Source organism: Rattus rattus, chromosome 3 (assembly GCF_011064425.1).
Source record: "Rattus rattus isolate New Zealand chromosome 3, Rrattus_CSIRO_v1, whole genome shotgun sequence".
NCBI lineage: Eukaryota > Metazoa > Chordata > Mammalia > Rodentia > Muridae > Rattus > Rattus rattus.
Genome location: NC_046156.1, coordinates 219,763,138 through 219,782,567, shown reverse-complemented (window position 1 = coordinate 219,782,567; position 19,430 = coordinate 219,763,138). Strand labels below are relative to the sequence as shown.

At 38.2% G+C, this 19,430-nt stretch overlaps 1 protein-coding gene across 1 annotated transcript in view; it reads right to left on the bottom strand.

Annotated features, from left to right (window-relative positions):
* Slf1 (SMC5-SMC6 complex localization factor 1) overlaps window positions 1-19,430 on the bottom strand; it is an 87,571-nt gene that overhangs the window by 55,998 nt on the left and 12,143 nt on the right. Inside the window, exon 5 of the mRNA XM_032899107.1 lies at window positions 5,070-5,232. Coding sequence (XP_032754998.1) covers window positions 5,070-5,232 — 163 coding nt within the window. The remainder of the gene's footprint in view (window positions 1-5,069; window positions 5,233-19,430) is intronic.

The following is a 19,430-nucleotide window of genomic DNA, read 5'->3' as shown; positions in this document are numbered from 1 at the left end:
TTTTCTGTATCCATTTCTCTGTTGAAGGGCATCTGGGTTCTTTCCAGCTTCTGGCTATTATAAATAAGGCTGCTATGAACAAAGTGGTGCATGTGTCTTTGATATATGTTGGGGCATCTTTTGGGTATATGCCCAAGAGAGGTATAGCTGGGTCCTCAGGTAGTGCAATGTCCAATTTTCTGAGGAACCTCCAGACTGATTTCCAGAATGGTTGTACCTGTTGGCAATCCCACCAACAATGGAGGAGTATTCCTCTTTCTCTACATCCTAGCCAGCATTTACTGTCACCTGAGTTTTTCATCTTAGCCATTCTCACTGCTGTGAGGTGAAATCTCAGGGTTGTTTTGATTTGCATTTTTCTTATGACTAAAGATGTTGAACATTTCTTTAGGTGTTTCTCAGCCATTCGGCATTCCTCAGCTGTGAATTCTTTGTTTAGCTCTGAACCCCATTTTTTTTTTTTTTTTTGTTTTTTTTTTTTTGGAGCTGGGGACCGAACCCAGGGCCCTGCGCTTTCTGCCACTGAGCTAAATCCCCAACCCCCTCTGAACCCCATTTTTAATAGGGTTATTTGTCTCCCTGCAGTCTAACTTCATGAATTCTTTGTATACTTTGGATATAAGCCCTCTATCAGTTGTAGGCTTGGTAAAGAACTTTTCCCAATCTGTTGGTTGCCATTTTGTCCTAACAACAGTGTCCTTTGCCTTATAGAAGTTCTGTAGTTTTATGAGATCCCATTTGTCAATTCTTGATCTTAGCGCATAATTTTCTCCAGTGCCCATGTGTTCAAGATTCTTCCCCACTTTTTCTTCTATTAGTCAGAGTGTATCTGGTTTGATGTGGAGGTCCTTGATCCACTTGACTTAGGCTTTGTACAGGGTCACCTATGTTTTTTATCTTCGCCACTCTGACTGCTGTGAGATGGAATCTAAGGGTTGTTTTGATTTGCATTTCCTTGATGACTAAGGATGTTGAACATTTCCTTGGGTACTTCTCAGTCATTCGAGATTTCTCAGCTGAGAATTCTTTGTTTAGCTCTGTACCCCATTTTTAAATAGGATTATTTCATTCTCTGGAGTTTAACTTCTTGAGTTCTTTGTATATATTGGACATTAGCCCTCTATTGGATGTAAGACTAGTAAAGCTCTTTTCCCAATCTGTTGGCTGCCATTTTGTCCTTTGCCTTACAGAAGCTTTGCAGTTTTATGAGGTTCCATTTGTCAATTCTTGATCTTACAGCATAAGCATAAACTGAACTTGGTGTTCAGTTCAGGAAATTTTCCCCAGTGTCCATGTGTTCAATGCTCTTTCCCACTTTTTTTTTTAGGAGCTTTTGGGGTTTTACCTTATCTCTGATGGTTGTGTCAATGCCTTTTATGGTATCTTCTGCCCCTGAGACTCTCTTTTCTATGTCTTACATTTTGTTGGTGTTGTTTGTGTCTCTGACTCCTCATCTCTTTCCTAGGTTTTTTATCTCCAGGGTTGATTCCCTTTGTGCTTTCTTTATTGCTTCTATTTCCATTGTTAAATCCTGAATGGTTTTAACATTGGAATTAACATCAATTCCTTCACCTGTTTGGTTGTGTTTTTCTGTAATTCTTTAAGGGATTTTTGTGTTTCCTCTTTAAGGGCTTCTACTTGTTTACCTGTGTTGTCCTGTATTTATGTCCTTCTTACACATCATGAGATGTGACTTTAAATCCAAATCTTGCTTTTCCGGTGTGCTTGGATATCCAGTGCTTGCTTTGGTTGGACAGTTGGGCTCTGTTGATGCCAAGTGGTTTTCATTTCTGTTGCTTAGGTTCCTGTGCTTGCCTCTTGCCATCAGGTCTTCTCTGGTATTAGCTTGTCTTCTTATTGTCTCTGACAGTGGCTTGACCCTCCTGTAAGTCTGCATGTCAGCATTCCTGTAGACCTGTTTTCTTTCAGCCGGATCTGGGATCAGAGAACTGCTCCTGGGTTTATGTGTTCTGAAACCTCCAAATCGGTAGCTTGGAGCAGAAAGCCCCTGAAGTACGAGAGCTTTCCCACACCACTCCCACTTCGCCCACTGAATACCAATCTCCTTCTGCCTGTTCCTTTCTGCTGGGACAGACTGCTAGCTGGACTGCTTCCCTGAAGACTCTATATCCTGAGGCATACCAGAGGATGAGTTGCACTCAGACAACAACAATTGACATCATATCCTGAAGCATACCAGAAGTACCACTGCACACAGAACATTTGATACCACATCCTGATGCATCCCAGGAGATCTGTTACATCCAGGGCATCTGAAACCACAACCAGAGAAATACCACGAGATCCACTGCACCCAGGATACCACAGCTTGAGGGCATCCCGGGAGTTACTCTGTATACAGGGCAACTGGGCAATACACAGTCGTCTGAAGACCTCCCAGGGGCACTGTGGCGTGAAGGAAAACTGACCTAAAAGACTGAAAGCCTCCCTGGAGTTCTGTTGAACAAAAGGAAACAGAAACCACAAGTCCACTGACCCCCTTCACCTGCCCGCCCAGAGAACAGTTTCACACAGAACAACAGTTTGATTATTCCTCTGAAGACTGAACAGTCTAAAGGCAGGGCAACAAATCAGCAGCTTCTCTGCCCCTCTGAATACCTTCAAGTTGGAAGATCCCATAGGAGGTCTGCTACAGCCTCGGCCACATGCCTACCAGGAGACCTGTTTCAACACTGGGACAAAAAGGGCAGACTCCAGATAGAATCACCCAGACCAGCAAACACTAGGGATAACCAGATGGCAAGAGGCAAGTGCAATGGAAGCTAAGATATGGGGGCATCAGCAGAACTCAGTTCTCCCACCACAGCAAGCCCTGAATACACTAACACACTTGAAAATCAGGAAGTTGACCTAAAATTCTATCTATCTTGTGACCATAATAAAGTCCTTAAAGGAGGATATACATAACTCACTGAAAGAAATCCAGGAAAACACTGGTAAACAGGTAGAAGCCCTTAAGGAGGAAACAAATAAATCCCTTATAGAAATACAGGAAAACACAATCAAACAGCTGTAGAATTGAACAAAGAAGCCCAAGACCTAAAAGTGGAAGTAGAAACAATAAAGAAAACACAAATGGAGGCAACCCTGGAAACGGAAAACCCAGGAAAGAGGTCAGAACAATAGATGCAAGCATTAACAACAGAATACAGGAGAGAAAAGAGAGAATCTCAGGTGTAGAAAATGCTGTAGAAGACTGACAGAAGACTGACAAAACTGTCAAAAAAATTCAAAACATAAAACTCCTAAACATCCAGAAAATTCAGGACACAATGAAAAGACAAAATGCAAGAATAATTGGAGTAGAGGAGAACGAAGATTCCTAGCTCAAAGGACCTGAAAATGTCTTCACCAAAATCAGAGAAGAAAACTTCCTTAACCTAAAGAAAGAGATGGCCATAAAGGTACAAGAAACCTACAGAACACCAAACAAATGGATCCAGAAAAGAAAATCTTCTCGTCATATAATAATCAAAATACTAAAGGCAAAGAACAAAGAAAGAATATTATAAGATGCAAGGAAAAGGCAGACCTTTCAGAATCACACCAGACTTCTCAACAGAGACTATGAAAGCCAGAAGAGCCTAGTGAGATGTCATGCATACTTCAAGAGAACACAAATGCCAGCCCAGGCTACTATACCCAGCAAAATTCAATCAACCTAAATAGAGAAACCAAAATATTCCAGGACAAAACCAAATTCAAATAGTATCTACCTACTTTTATATCAATCCAGCCCTTCAGAGCATCCTGGAAGGAAAACTTAAAAAAAAGGAAGACACCTACACCAAAGAAAAGACAAAATATTAAGCATCTCACAAGAAAGTCAAAAGGAGAGAACCACAAGCACATAGAGCTACTCACAAAAACAAACATATCAGGGACCAACAGTCATCTATTTTAATATTTCTCAATGTTAACAGACTCAACTCACCTATAAAAAGACATAAGCTAACAGACTAGATACGCAAACAAGATCCAGCATCTTGCTGCATACAAGAAACACACTTCAATAACAAAGACAAACACTATCTCAGATTAAAAGGATGGAAAAGGGTTTTCCAAGCAAATGGTCCCAAGAAAGAAGCTGGAGTTGTCATCTTAATATCCAATAAAATAGACTTTCAATCAAAAGTTATCAATCGTGATGAGGAAGAACACTTCATATTCATCAAAGGGGAAAATCTACCAAGAAAATGTCTCAATTCTGAACATCTATGCCCCAAATGCAAGGGTATCCATGTTCGTAAAAGAAACTTTACTAAAGCTCAAAACACACATTGAACCCCACACTATTTTCCACTTATGTACTAGGAGTTCCCGCTGAAGTTTGATTCGTATTCAAGAACTTGAGAATTGGTATTACATGACAAAGAAGGAAGAAGGGGGAACAGGACAGGAAATTATTTCTAAATCTTAGAAATATTTTTCTCTTTCCCAAAAGTAGAAGAAAGTTACCTCAAATTTATGATATACGTTCTATGCTACTTATTATAGTGTGACAGTAAAGTAAGTAAAACTACATTTAGCAGACATTGCTAAAACATTTATGTTAAAGTAAACACTGAAAAGAAAACAAGTTTACACTTAAGCTTCTTTCAAACTACACCAACAGTTTTAGCTACTTAAGAAATTGAGAATAAATGCCTTAAAGATACCAGCCTCATGTTTCTAATTATTACATTTTCAAAACTAGAACTCAATTTTAATAAAAAATAATTAGTCCTTGGTTTCTGTAAGTTCTAAATCCATGGATCCAACATGATGGTTATATTCGATCTCTACTGAAAATGTACAGGCTTGTAGTTGTTATTCCATAGAGTGTAACACCTGGTTATGAATATTTACATCCTTGTAGGCATTGTAATAATGTAGAGATCATTTAACATATATAAGAAGATAGACATAGATGACATAACAATTCTATGATATTTTACATAAAGGGCTTGGGAGTACAGCATCTGTGAACTTTGGCATCTAAGGGGGAACTCTTCATTTGGTACTTCATAAAAAGAAACTCAAAAATGTCTAATAGGTATTTTACTTACCTCTAAGAGAAAATCCCCTAAATACTGAATTGGATAAAACGGAGCCTTAAAGTTTTCTTGTTCTCTCTCAGCACTGATTCTTGCATTACTGGCAATCACATGGGTTATACCACTAGGAGAACTTCTTGGTAAAATGACATTTGCCTTTCCAGCTTCCAAAACTCTAAATAAAAATGTAGATGATTAAAAGAAAGAAAGAAAGAAAGAAAGAAAGAAAGAAAGAGAAAGAAAGAAAAGAGAGAAAGAGAAGAAAGAAAGAGAGAAAAAAGGAGAAAAGCAAAGCATTAGAGAAATTGAGTTCATTCAGTCAATTACTAATTACTTCCTTAGGGATAGGAATAAAATTTCTTGGAAAAAAGGTCATTCCTTTAAGTCACTGAGTACTATGAAAAGTTAATACCCATAATAATTTCTTAAAACCTCAGATGTCTAGAACAAATATTTAAGAATCTCGTATTCTTTCTGTTTCTTCATATTAGACCATTTTTAAAAAAATAAAGCATGAATATTGAAGTGTTTGACAAAAACAAGTCACAGCAATAAACTAAAACAATGAAAAAGTTTAAGAAAACAGCCATCCAGGAAGACAAAATACACCTCCAAGGAAATCCTTGTTAACCTCAAACACACATGCACGCACGCACACACTAGATACCAAGACTCTACTTACTAAAAGTCCTTTAAATGTCTAGGCTTTGGCTAGGGTTTCTGGCATATATTAAAATCACAGAAATTGAAGAGGCAGAGGCAGAGAAGCTTAAATTTGAAGTCACCCTGAGGTGTAATGAATAAATTCTAAGCCAATCTGGGATATGACTGAGATCCTGTTTCACCATACAAAACAAAACAAAACAAAACATAAAGAACAAAAAAAACCACTTATATTAAGAAACAGTTTTACATAGGACTCAGAAGACAATTACACATAGAAACATGCACATTCAAATATGAATTACTGTTTTTGTTTCTGTTTAGGATTTACAAAACAAAAAAAAAGCCATCTATAAAGTCACACCTTTCTTGAATATATGATAGAATCAAGGTATTATGCTAATCAAGAGTGATAAGTTCTGTTATAGACAGTAACTATTTCACTTTTGCAGAATAAAATAAGAAAAGAAAAAGAACAGAAGAAAACATGACAATGAGTTACGCTTTAAAGAAATTTAATGGCAAAGTATAGCTAGTATGACAGCTCATTACACTGGCAATTTATCACAAGGGAATATGTCTTTACTTGCATATTCTTAGTCACAGAACTTTCAGGAAAAAGGTAAGTCACAATGAAGGATAAGTTAGAATAAAGAGAAACTGCGTAGGTAGGTGTAGTGGAACAGGGACTACTGTCTGCCAATAGGCACAAAAATCAGATTAAAAAAAATGACACGAGAGTCCCGGACCAGCGGAGGATCCCTGCCTTCAGCAGCTCTCTGCTCCCAGGCCCCCCGGAGGGAAGTTCTCGCCGCCTGGTCGGGCGGGCACTCCTGAGGCAGCAGAGCGGAGGAGACCACCAACGCTGCCCACCCCTGCCCACATCCCTGGCCCAGGAGGAAACTGTATCACGGCCTCTGGGTACCCGAGAGGAGGGCCCAGGAGCAGCAGGTCCACTGTGTCTGAGACACCGCCAGAACCTGAAGGGACCGACCAGATAAACAGTTCTCTGCACCCAAATCCCGTGGGAGGGAGAGCTAAACCTTCAGAGAGGCGGACACGCCTGGGAAACCAGAAGAGACTGCACGCTGCACACAGTACTGATCCCAGAGGAAAACAAAAGCTATCTGGAACCCTGGTGCACGGAACCTCCCGGAAAGGGCGGCGCAGATCTTCCTGGTTGCTGAGGCCGTGGAGAGCTCATAGGCAACACCCCGTGAGCAAACTTGAGCCTGGGGACCACAGGTAAGACAAACTTTTCTGCTACAAACGACTTGCCTGGTGAACTCAAGACACAGGCTCACAGGAACAGCTGAAGACCTGTAGAGAGGAAAAACTACACGCCCGAAAGCAGAACACTCTGTCCCCATAACTGGCTGAAAGAAAACAGGAAAACAGGTCTACAGCTCTCCTGAAACACATGCTTATAAGACAGTCTAGCCACTGTCAGAAATAGCAGAACAAAGTAACACTAGAGATAATCTGATGGCGAGAGGCAAGCGCAGGAACCCAAGCAACAGAAACCAAGACTACATGGCATCATCGGAGCCCAATTCTCCCACCAAAGCAAACACGGAATATCCAAACACACCAGAAAAGCAAGATCTAGTTTCAAAAACATATTTGATCATGATGTTGGAGGACTACAAGAAAGACATGAAGAACTCCCTTAGAGAAACACAGGAAAACATAAATAAACAAGTAGAAGCCTACAGAGAGGAATCGCAAAAATTCCTAAAAGAATTCCAGGAAAATATAAATAAACAAGTAGAAGCCCATAGAGAGGAGTCACAAAAATCCCTGAAAGAATTCCAGGGAAACACAATAAAAAAGTTGAAGGAATTAAAAATCGAAATAGAAGCAATCAAGAAAGAACACATGGAGACAACCCTGGATATAGAAAACCAAAAGAAGAGACAAGGAGCTGTAGATACAAGCTTCACCAACAGAATACAGGAGATGGAAGAGAGAATCTCAGGAGCAGAAGATTCCATAGAAATCATTGACTCAACTGTCAAATGATAATGTAAAGCGGAAAAAGCTACTGGTCCAAAACATACAGGACATCCAGGACTCAATGAGAAGATCAAACCTAAGAATAATAGGAAAAGAAGAGAGTGAAGACACCCAGCTCAAAGGACCAGTAAATATCTTCAACAAAATCATAGAAGAAAACTTCCCTAACCTAAAAAAAGAGATACCCATAGGCATACAAGAAGCCTACAGAACTCCAAATAGATTGGACCAGAAAAGAAACACCTCCCTTCACATAATAGTCAAAACACCAAACCACACAAAATAAAGAAAGAATATTAAAAGCAGTAAGGGAAAAGGTCAAGTAACATATAAAGGCAGACCTATCAGAATCACACCAGACTTCTGGCCAGAAACTATGAAGGCCAGAAGATCCTGGACTGATGTCATACAGACCCTAAGAGAACACAAATGCCAGCCCAGGTTACTGTATCCTGCAAAACTCTCAATCAACATAGATGGAGAAACCAAGATATTCCATGACAAAACCAAATTTACACAATATCTTTCTACAAATCCAGCACTACAAAGGATAATAAATGGTAAAGCCCAACATAAGGAGGCAAGCTATACCCTAGAAGAAGCAAGAAACTAATCGTCTTGGCAACAAAACAAAGAGAAGAAAAGCACACAAACATAACCTCACATCCAAATATGAATACAACCGGAAGCAATAATCACTATTCCTTAATATCTCTCAAGATCAATGGCCTCAACTCCCCAATAAAAAGACATAGATTAACAAACTGGATACGCAACGAGGACCCTGCATTCTGCTGCCTACAGGAAACACACCTCAGAGACAAAGACAGACACTACCTCAGAATGAAAGGCTGGAAAACAACTTTCCAAGCAAATGGTCAGAAGAAGCAAGCTGGAGTAGCCATTCTAATATCAGATAAAATCAATTTTCAACTAAAAGTCATCAAAAAAGATAAGGAAGGACACTTCATATTCATTAAAGGAAAAATACACCAAGATGAACTCTCAATCCTAAATATCTATGCCCCAAATACAAGGGCACCTACATACGTAAAAGAAACCTTACTAAAGCTCAAAACACACATTACACCTCACACAATAATAGTAGGAGATTTCAACACCCCACTCTCATCAATGGACAGATCATGGAAACAGAAATTAAACAGAGACGTAGACAGACTAAGAGAAGTCATGAGCCAAATGGACTTAACAGATATTTATAGAACATTCTATCCTAAAGCAAAAGGATATACCTTCTTCTCAGCTCCTCATGGTACTTTCTCCAAAATTGACCATATAATTGGTCAAAAATGGGCCTCAACAGGTACAGAAAGATAGAAATAATCCCATGCGTGCTATCAGACCACCACGGCCTAAAACTGGTCTTCAATAACAATAAGGGAAGAATGCCCACATATATGTGGAAATTGAACAATTCTGTACTCAATGATAACCTGGTCAAGGAAGAAATAAAGAAAAGAAATTAAAGACTTCTTAGAATTTAATGAAAATGAAGGTACAACATACCCAAACTTATGGGACACAATGAAAGCTGTGCTAAGAGGAAAACTCATAGCGCTGAGTGCCTGCAGAAAGAAACAGGAAAGAGCATATGTCAGCAGCTTGACAGCACACCTAAAAGCTCTAGAACAAAAAGAAGCAAATACACCCAGGAGGAGTAGAAGGCAGGAAATAATCAAACTCAGAGCGAAATCAACCAAGTAGAAACAAAAAGGACCATAGAAAGAATCAACAGAACCAAAAGTTGGTTCTTTGAGAAAATCAACAAGATAGATAAACCCTTGGCCAGACTAACGAGAGGACACAGAGAGTGTGTCCAAATTAACAAAATCAGAAATGAAAAGGGAGACATAACTACAGATTCAGAGGAAATTAAAAAAATCATCAGATCTTACTATAAAAGCCTATATTCAACAAAACTTGAAAATCTGCAGGAAATGGACAATTTCCTAGACAGATACCAGGTACCGAAGTTAAATCAGGAACAGATAAACCAGTTAAACAACCACATAACTCCTAAGGAAATAGAAGAAGTCATTAAAGGTCTCCCAACCAAAAAGAGCCCAGGTCCAGACGGGTTTAGTGCAGAATTCTATCAGACCTTCATAGAAGACCTCGTACCAATATTATCCAAACTATTCCACAAAATTGAAACAGATGGAGCACTACCGAATTCCTTCTATGAAGCCACAATTACTCTTATACCTAAACCACACAAAGACCCAACAAAGAAAGAGAACTTCAGAACAATTTCCCTTATGAATATCGATGCAAAAATACTCAATAAAATTCTGGCAAACCGAATCCAAGAGCACATCAAAACAATCATTCACCATGATCAAGTAGGCTTCATCCCAGGCATGCAGGGATGGTTTAATATACGGAAAACCATCAACGTGATCCATTATATAAACAAACTGAAAGAACAAAACCACATGATCATTTCATTAGATGCTGAGAAAGCATTTGACAAAATTCAACACCCCTTCATGATAAAAGTCCTGGAAATAATAGGAATTCAAGGCCCATACCTAAACATAGTGAAAGCCATATACAGCAAAACCAGTTGCTAACATTAAACTAAATGGAGAGAAACTTGAAGCAATCCCACTAAAATCAGGGACTAGACAAGGCTGCCCTCTCTCCCTACTTATTCAATATAGTTCTTGAAGTTCTAGCCAGAGCAATCAGACAACAAAAAAAGGAGGTCAAGGGGATACAGATCGGAAAAGAAGAAGTCAAAATATCACTATTTGCAGATGATATGACAGTATATTTAAGTGATCCCAAAAGTTCCATCAGAGAACTACTAAAGCTGATAAACAACTTCAGCAAAGTGGCTGGGTATAAAATTAACTCAAATAAATCAGTAGCCTTCCTCTACGCAAAAGAGAAACAGGCCGAGAAAGAAATTAGGGAAATGACACCCTTCATAATAGATCCAAATAATATAAAGTACCTCGGTGTGACTTTAACCAAGCAAGGGAAAGATCTGTACAATAAGAACTTCAAGACTCTGAAGAAAGAAATTGAAGAAGATCTCAGAAGATGGAAAGATCTCCCATGCTCATGGACTGGCAGGATTAATATAGTAAAAATGGCCATTCTACCAAAAGCAATCTACAGATTCAATGCAATCCCCATCAAAATACCAATCCAATTCTTCAAAGAGTTAGACAGAACAATTTGCAAATTCATCTGGAATAACAAAAAACCCAGGATAGCTAAAACTATCCTCAACAATAAAAGGACTTCAGGGGGAATCACTATCCCAGAACTCAAGCAGTATTACAGAGCAATAGTGATAAAAACTGCATGGTATTGGTACAGAGACAGACAGATAGACCAATGGAACAGAATTGAAGACCCAGAAATGAACCCACACACCTATGGGCACTTGATTTTTGACAAAGGAGCCAAAACCATCCAATGGAAAAAAGATAGCATTTTCAGCAAATGGTGCTGGTTCAACTGGAGGTCAACATGTAGAAGAATGCAGATCGATCCATGCTTATCACCCTGTACAAAGCTTAAGTCCAAGTGGATCAAGGACCTCCACATCAAACCAGACACACTCAAACTAATAGAAGAAAAACTAGGGAAGCATTTGGAACACATGGGCACTGGAAAAAATTTCCTGAACAAAACACCAATGGCTTATGCTCTAAGATCAAGAATCGACAAATGGGATCTCATAAAACTGCAAAGCTTCTGTAAGGCAAAGGACACTGTGGTTAGGTCAAAACAGCAACCAACAGATTGGGAAAAGATCTTTACCAATCCTACAACAGATAGAGGGCTTATATCCAAAATATACAAAGAACTGAAGAAGTTAGACAGCAGGGAGACAAATAACCCTATTAAAAAATGGGGTTCAGAGCTAAACAAAGAATTCACAGCTGAGGAATGCCGAATGGCCGAGAAACACCTAAAGAAATGTTCAACATCCTTAGTCATAAGGGAAATGCAAATCAAAACAACCCTGATTTCACCTCACACCAGTGAGAATGGCTAAGATCAAAACTCAGGTGACAGCAAATGCTGGCGAGGATGTGGAAAGGGAACACTCCTCCATTGTTGGTGGGATTGCAGACTGGTACAACCATTCTGGAAATCAGTCTGGAGGTTCCTCAGAAAATTGGACATTGAACTGCCTGAGGATCCAGCTATACCTCTCCTGGGCATATACCCAAAAGATGCCCCAACATATAAAAAGACACGTGCTCCACTATGTTCATCAGCCTTATTTATAATAGCCAGAAGCTGGAAAGAACCCAGATGCCCTTCAACAGAGGAATGGATACAGAAAATGTGGTACATCTACACAATGGAATATTACTCAGCTATCAAAAACAATGACTTTATGAAATTGAGGCAAATGGTTGGAACTGGAAAATATCATCCTGAGTGAGCTAACCCAATCACAGAAAGACATACATGGTATGTACTCATTGATAAGTGGCTATTAGCCCAAATGCTTGAATTACCCTAGATGCCTAGAACAAATGAAACTCAAAGACGGATGATCAAAATGTGAATGCAGATCGCTCCTGAGAGACACAGCCAGAATACAGCAAATACAGAGGCGTATGCCAGCAGGAAACCACTGAACTGAGAACAGGACCCCTGTTGAAGGAATCAGAGAAAGAACTGGAAGAGCTTGAAGGAGCTCGAGACCCCATATGTACAGCAATGCCAACCAACCAGAGCTTCCAGGGACTAAGCCACTACCCAAAGACTATACATGTACTGACCCTGGACTCTGACCTCGTAGGTTGCAATGAATATCCTAGTAAGAGCACCAGTGGAAAGGGAAGCCCTGGGTCCTGCTAAGACTGAACCCCTAGTGAACTAGACTGTTGGGGAGAGGGCAGCAGTGGGGGGAGGGTTGGGAGGGGAACACCCATAAGGAAGGGGAGGGGGGAGGGAGATGTTTGCCCGGAAACCGGAAAGGGAATAACACTCAAAATGTATATAAGAAATACTCAAGTTAATTAAAAAAAAAAAAAATAAAAAAAAAAAAAAAAAAAAAAAGAAAAAAAAAATGACACAAATACCTCTAGACTACTGGAAAATGATAAAGCTTCTGCCTGACTGGAAAACTAGGCTGCTGCTTTTCTATGAAGAGTAGAAAGAAACCTTACTTGCTTTTAAAGAATTGGTAGGAACCCCAATTGCTTTACACCCTGATAAAAGAGCCATTGATTTTAAAACCAAGTAGAAGCCAGGAGGAACCAAAGCCACTCGGTTCAGGATCTCACATTAATCTACAAGCAGCAATGCACTATTGCAGGGAAGACTAGAAGGTCTCTCTTGCCATTGATAGAAGATAGAATCTGAGTGTAATGTAAACAATGGCAGGAGGATGAACCTGATGCACAAATCCTTTGTGAAGGCTCCTACAACAGGAATCAGCAATTGAGACGTTGCTTATCACTGAAGCCTATCCAGCAAATGAAGAATTTACTCTTCTAGAGTAGTGAGCTATAATATAGGAGAAAAGCATAAAGGGAATCTTACTATGATGTGGTAGCACCCAAGTGATTGCTTAGAGCAGTGGTTCTCAACCACTGAACTGCAGGAGGCTAAACAGTTTTTTTTACAGTGGTTGCATATTAGATACCCTGCATATCAGATATTTATATTAAAATTCATAACACTAGCAAAATCACAGTTAGGAAGTGGTAACAAAATAATTCTGTAGCTGGGGTCACCATAAAACAAAGAAATTATATTAAAGGGTCACAGAATTAGGAAGGCTGAGAACCACTGGCTTATAGGCTAAAGTTTATTATATACAGCACTATAAACTCTACACACTGCCCAACTGAAGAGATTATCACAATCACACACACTAATGGGCTTACAGACGATGTAGACCCACTGTGGGATTAGCCACACACAAACACACATGACTAAGGGGAGATATTATTCACATAATATGTGGGATAATACAAAGTGCAGTTCTGCGCTGATGTCAAGCGGGGATCTTTCACTTTCAATATCAATTGTGATGGTTTACATATGCTTGGCCCAGGAAGTAGCACTATTAAAAGGTGTGGCCTTGTTGGAGGAAGTGTGTCTATGATGGTTTGCATATGCAAGGCCCAGGGAGTGACACTATTAGAAGGTGTGGCCTTGTTGGAGGAAGTGTGTCACTGTGGGGGGGTGGGCTTGGACACCCTACTCCTAGCTGCCTGAGGCTGCTCAGTCTGTTCCTGGCTTCCTTCTGGTGAAGATGTAGAAACCAGCTCCTCCTGTACCATGCCGGCCTGGATGCTGCCATGTTTGCACTTTGATGATAATAGACTTAACCTCTGAACATGTAAGCCAGACCCAATTAAATGTTGTCCTTTATAAAACTTACATTGATCATGGTGTCTGTTCACAGCAATAAAACCCTAACTAAGACACCAATGGAGTCAATTCACCAATAAAAAGACATAGACTAATAGATTCCATACACAAGCAGGATCCAGCATTTTGCTGTATGCAAAAAATACACCTCAATGACAAAGACAACCACTACCTCAGAGTTAAAGGCTGAAACAAGCAGGAGATGACATTCTAATTTCCAATAAAATAGACTTTCAACCAAAAGTTACCAAGAGGCACAGCGTAGGAAACTTCATATTCATTAAAGGGAAAAATCCACAAAGAGAAAGGCTAAATTCTGAACATCTATGCCCCAAGTGAAAGGGCATCCACATTCAAAAAAACAACTTTACTAAAGCTAAAACTCTACATTGGACACCAATCAATAATAGTGGGAGACTTCAAAACCCCAATCTCACTAATAGACAGGCCATTGGAAGAGAAACTAAAGAGAGACACATTGAAGCTATGAACCAAATGGAATTAACAGATATATACATAAAATTTCATCATAAAACCAAAGAATATACCTTCATCTCAGCACCTTCTGATACCTTCTCCAAAATAGACCATAAAATCAGTCATAAAACAAGCGTCAAATGATACAAGAAGATGAAATAATCCCATGCATCCTATCAGATCACCTCGGACTAAGGCTAGTCTTTAATAATAATCCAAAAACGACAGGAAGTCCACATACAAATGGAAGTTGAGCAACACAATGGTAACTTGGTCAAAGAAGCAATAAAAAAAATTAAAGACTTTTTAGAATTTAATGAAAAATGAAGGCACACCATACCAAACTCATGGGACACAATGAAAGCAGTGCTAACACTTAAATTCATAGACTAAGTGTCCTCCTAAAAATATTGGAGAAATCCTACCTAGCAATTTAACAGCATACCTGAAAGTCCTAAAACAAAGAGAAGCAAACTCACCCAAGAGGAGTAGATGGTAGGAAATAATCAAACTCAGAGGTGAAATTAACCAAATAGGAACAAAGAGAAGGACACAAAGAATCAAGAAAATGAAAAGCTGGTTCTTTGACAAAAATCAACAAGATAGATAAACCCCTAGTCAAACTAGCTGAAGGGCACGGAGACAGTATATAAATCAACAAAATCAGAAATGAAAAAGGAAACATAACAACAGAAACTGAGGAAATTAAAAAAAAAATCAGATCCTATTAAAAAAAGCTTATATTGAACAAAACTGGAAAAATCTAGATGAAATGGATGATTTTCTAGACAGATACTGCATACCAAAGTCAAATCAAGAGCAGGCAAACTATCTAAACAGGCCTATATCCCCCAAGGAAAGAGAAGAAGTCATTTAAAACCTCCCAACCAAAAAAAGCCCAGGGCCAGATGGCTTTAGTACAGAGTTCTTCTACCAGACCTTCAAAGAAGAGCTAATACCCATACTCCTAAAACTATTCCATAAGATAGAAACAGAAGGAAGACTACCCAACTCATTCTGTGAAGCCACAATTACTCCGATATATAAACCACACAAAGACCCAATGAAGAAAGAAAACCTAAGACCAATTTTGTTTATGAATATTGATTCAAAAATATTTAATAAAATTCTAGTAAACCAAATGCAAGAATACATCAAAACTGTCATTCATCATGATCAAGTAGCTTCATCCCATGGATGAAAAGTTGGTTCAATAAAAGAAAATCCATTTATATAATCCACTATTTAAACAAACTCAAAGAAAAAAAAATCACATGATAATCTCATTAGATACTAAAAAAAGTATTTGACAAAATACAACACCCCTTCATGTAAAAAGTGTTCAAGAAATCAGGAATTCTAAGTCCATACCTAGAATAGCAATATAAGACAAACCAACAGCCAACATCAAATTAAATGGAGAGATACTTTAGGCCATCCCTCTAAAATCAGGAACAAGATAAGGCTCCCCATTCTTCCATTATCTATTCAATATAGTACTCAAAATTCTAGTCAGAGCAATTAGACAATAAAAGGAGATCAAAGGGATACAAATTGGCATAGAAGTCAGGGTATCATTATTTGCAGATGATATGATAATATTCATAAGTGACCCCACAAATTCTACCAAATAACTTCTAAAGCTGACAAACAACTTTGAGCAAAGTGGCCAAATATAAAATTAATTCAAACAAATCAGTAGCCTTCCTTTATGCAAATGATAAACAGACTGAGGAAGAAAATAGGGCAACAACACCCTTCAAAATAGTCACAAATAATATAAAATATCTTGGTGTGATTCTAACCAACAAGTGAAAGATCTGTATGACAAGAACTTCAAGTCTCTGAAGAAAGCGAAGAAGACCTCAGAAAATGGAGAGATTTCCCATGCTCATGGATTGGTAGGATTAACATAGTAAAAATGGCCATCCTACCAAAAGCAATCTACAGATTCAACAGAATCCCCATCAAATTTCCCAAACAATTCTTCACAGACATGGAAAAAACAAGTCTGGATTTCATATAGAAAACCAAAAAAAAAACCAAACAAACAAAAAAACAACAACAACAAAAAAAAACCCAGGGTAGTGAAAATAATTCTTAGCAATAAAAAAATGTTCTGGGGGAAATCATCATCTCTGACCTCAAACTGTACTATAGACCAATAGTGATAAAAAGTGCATGGTATTGATACAGGGACAGACAAGTTGACAAGTAGAATAGAATTGAAGACCCAGAAATAAACCCAGATACGTTTGGACAGTTGATCTTTAACAAAGAAGTTAAAAATATACAATAGAAAAAAGAAAGCATATTTAATAAATGGTCCTGGTTTAATTGACAGTTTGTATGTAGAAAATGAAAATAGAACCATATTTGTCACCTTGCACAAAGCTCAAGTCCAAGTGATAAAGGATTCAATATAAGACCAAATACACTGAATCTAAGAGAAGATAAAGTGGAAAAAAGCCTTGAACTCATGGGCATTGGGGGAAATTTCCCAGAAATTCAATGGCAAAGGCCGAAACTGAAGACATTCTGTAAGGCAAAGGACATAATCAATACGAGAAATGGGCAATCTATAAACTGGAAAGAAGAACTCAAGAAGGCAACTTCCAAAAAAACCAAATAAACCAATCAGAAAATGGGGTATAGAACTAAACAGAGAATTCACAACAAAGGAATGGCTGAGCACTTAAGGCAATGTTCACAGTCCTAAGTCATCAAGGAAATGCAAATCAAAATGACCCTGAAATCCAGTTTACACCAATCAGAATGGGTAAGATCACGACATGTTGGTGAGAATGAGGAACACTCACTCCTTCATTGCTGGTGGTATTGCCAAGGTGTACAACCTCTCTGGACAGCAATCTGGAAGTTTCTCAAAAAACTGAAAATAGATCTGAAGACCCAGCTATATCATTCTTGGGGCTACACCAAAAAGATATCCCACCATACCATAAGCGCATGTTCTCCACTATTTTCATAGCATCCTTATCTGTGATAGCCAGATGCTGGAAACCACCCAGATGGCCCTACAGCAGAATGGATACAGAAAATGTGGTTCATTTACACAATGGAATACTATTTAGCTATTAAGAACAAGGATATCTTCAGTTTTGCAGGCAAATGAATGAACTAGAAAATAACGTTCTGAGTTATGTATCTCATAACTCATCATATGGAGCAATGGGAATGTTATCCCACAGTGGAAAAACTCAGACCCAGAATTGTTTCCTTCTAAAAGAACTGCAAGGATAAAAATGGAGAAGAGACTGAGGAAAAGGAGGTCCAGTTAGTGGCCCAAAGTGGGACCCAACTCCAAAGCCTGACAGTATTACTGATGCTATGGTGTGCTAATAGACAGGGGCCTAGCATGGCTGCCCTCTGAGAGGCCCATCAAGCAGCTGATTGAGACAGAAGCAGATTAAAAAGATTAAAGCAGAGCAGAAAAGTTTAAAAAGTAAAGAAAGAAAGAAAGAAAGAAAGAAAGAGAACACAAGATAAACTAGAAAAAAAAGTCTGTGATATATAATCAAAACACTAAATGTAAAGAAGAAAGAATATTAAAAGTTGCATGAGAAAAAGGTTAAATTCCGTATTAGGCTAACTAAAATAATACCTGACTTCTCAAAGGATATTCTAGAGGCCAGAAAGGCGAGATGGATGGTCTACAAATTCTGATAAACACAGGTACCAGCAAAATTATCTATACCCAGCTAAACTATCTATCACCATAGATGTTAAGAAAAAAGCATTCTAGGATAAAACCAAATTTAAGCAAATCTATCAATTCAGCTTTTGATGGCACTAGAAGGAAAGCTTAAATCTGAAAAAGTTAACCATTTTTTAATTAGATGAAAGGAATAAATAATCTTAGACCATAAAATCAAAAAAGAGGGAAGAAACCCACATCTAAGAAAAATACAGGAAAAATTAAACAGTGATTAGTGATGATGCTCTATACTAATGATCTCAATTCTCCAATAAAGCACAGAATAACAAAGTAGATTAGAAAACATGATCCATCTTTATGTGTATCCCAAACCCATATCTAACCAACACAATACTGACACTTAAAAATAGAATAACAGCAGATTCTTTTATACCCCACTCTCCCCAGTAGTTCATCCAGACAAAAGTTAGAGAGCTAATGCTGGAGCTATGCTGGAGCTAGATGACAGCATAAATCAATAGATTTAGCAAATATTCACATAACATTTTAAGCAAACACAAAAAGTAGCTTCTCAAGAGCTCATGGAACTTTCTCCAAAACTGATTATATATTTGAAACAAAGTATGTCTCAAAAGATAACAAGAAATTTGAAATAACAACCTTCATCTTATCTGACTTCCATGGACTAAAAAAAGCTAAATATCAACACGGGAAAGTATAAATTCATGGAAACTGAACTAACTTACTGAATGAATAGTGGACCAAAATGGAAATCAAGAAGGAATTTAAAAATTTCTAGAACTAAATTAAAATAAAAAGACAACAAACTTAAACTCATGGAATACAATGAAGGCGGTTCTAAAACATAAGTTTATAGATTAAATGATTGGAAAGATCTCTCACATTAGCAACTTAATGCCACACATGAAGCTTAGATACCAGTTAGACGTCTTGGTGTTTTGAATATGTGTGTGTGTGTGTGTGTGTGTGTGTGTGTGTGTGTGTGTGTGTGTGTGTGTGTGTGTGTGTGTGTGTGTATGTATATATATATATATATATATGTTATATATAATATATAATAAATACATAAATATATAAATATAAAAAATTATCGTCATGAAAAATTAACTGGAGCTCTCAAAGGATGAAATACAAGAAACAAG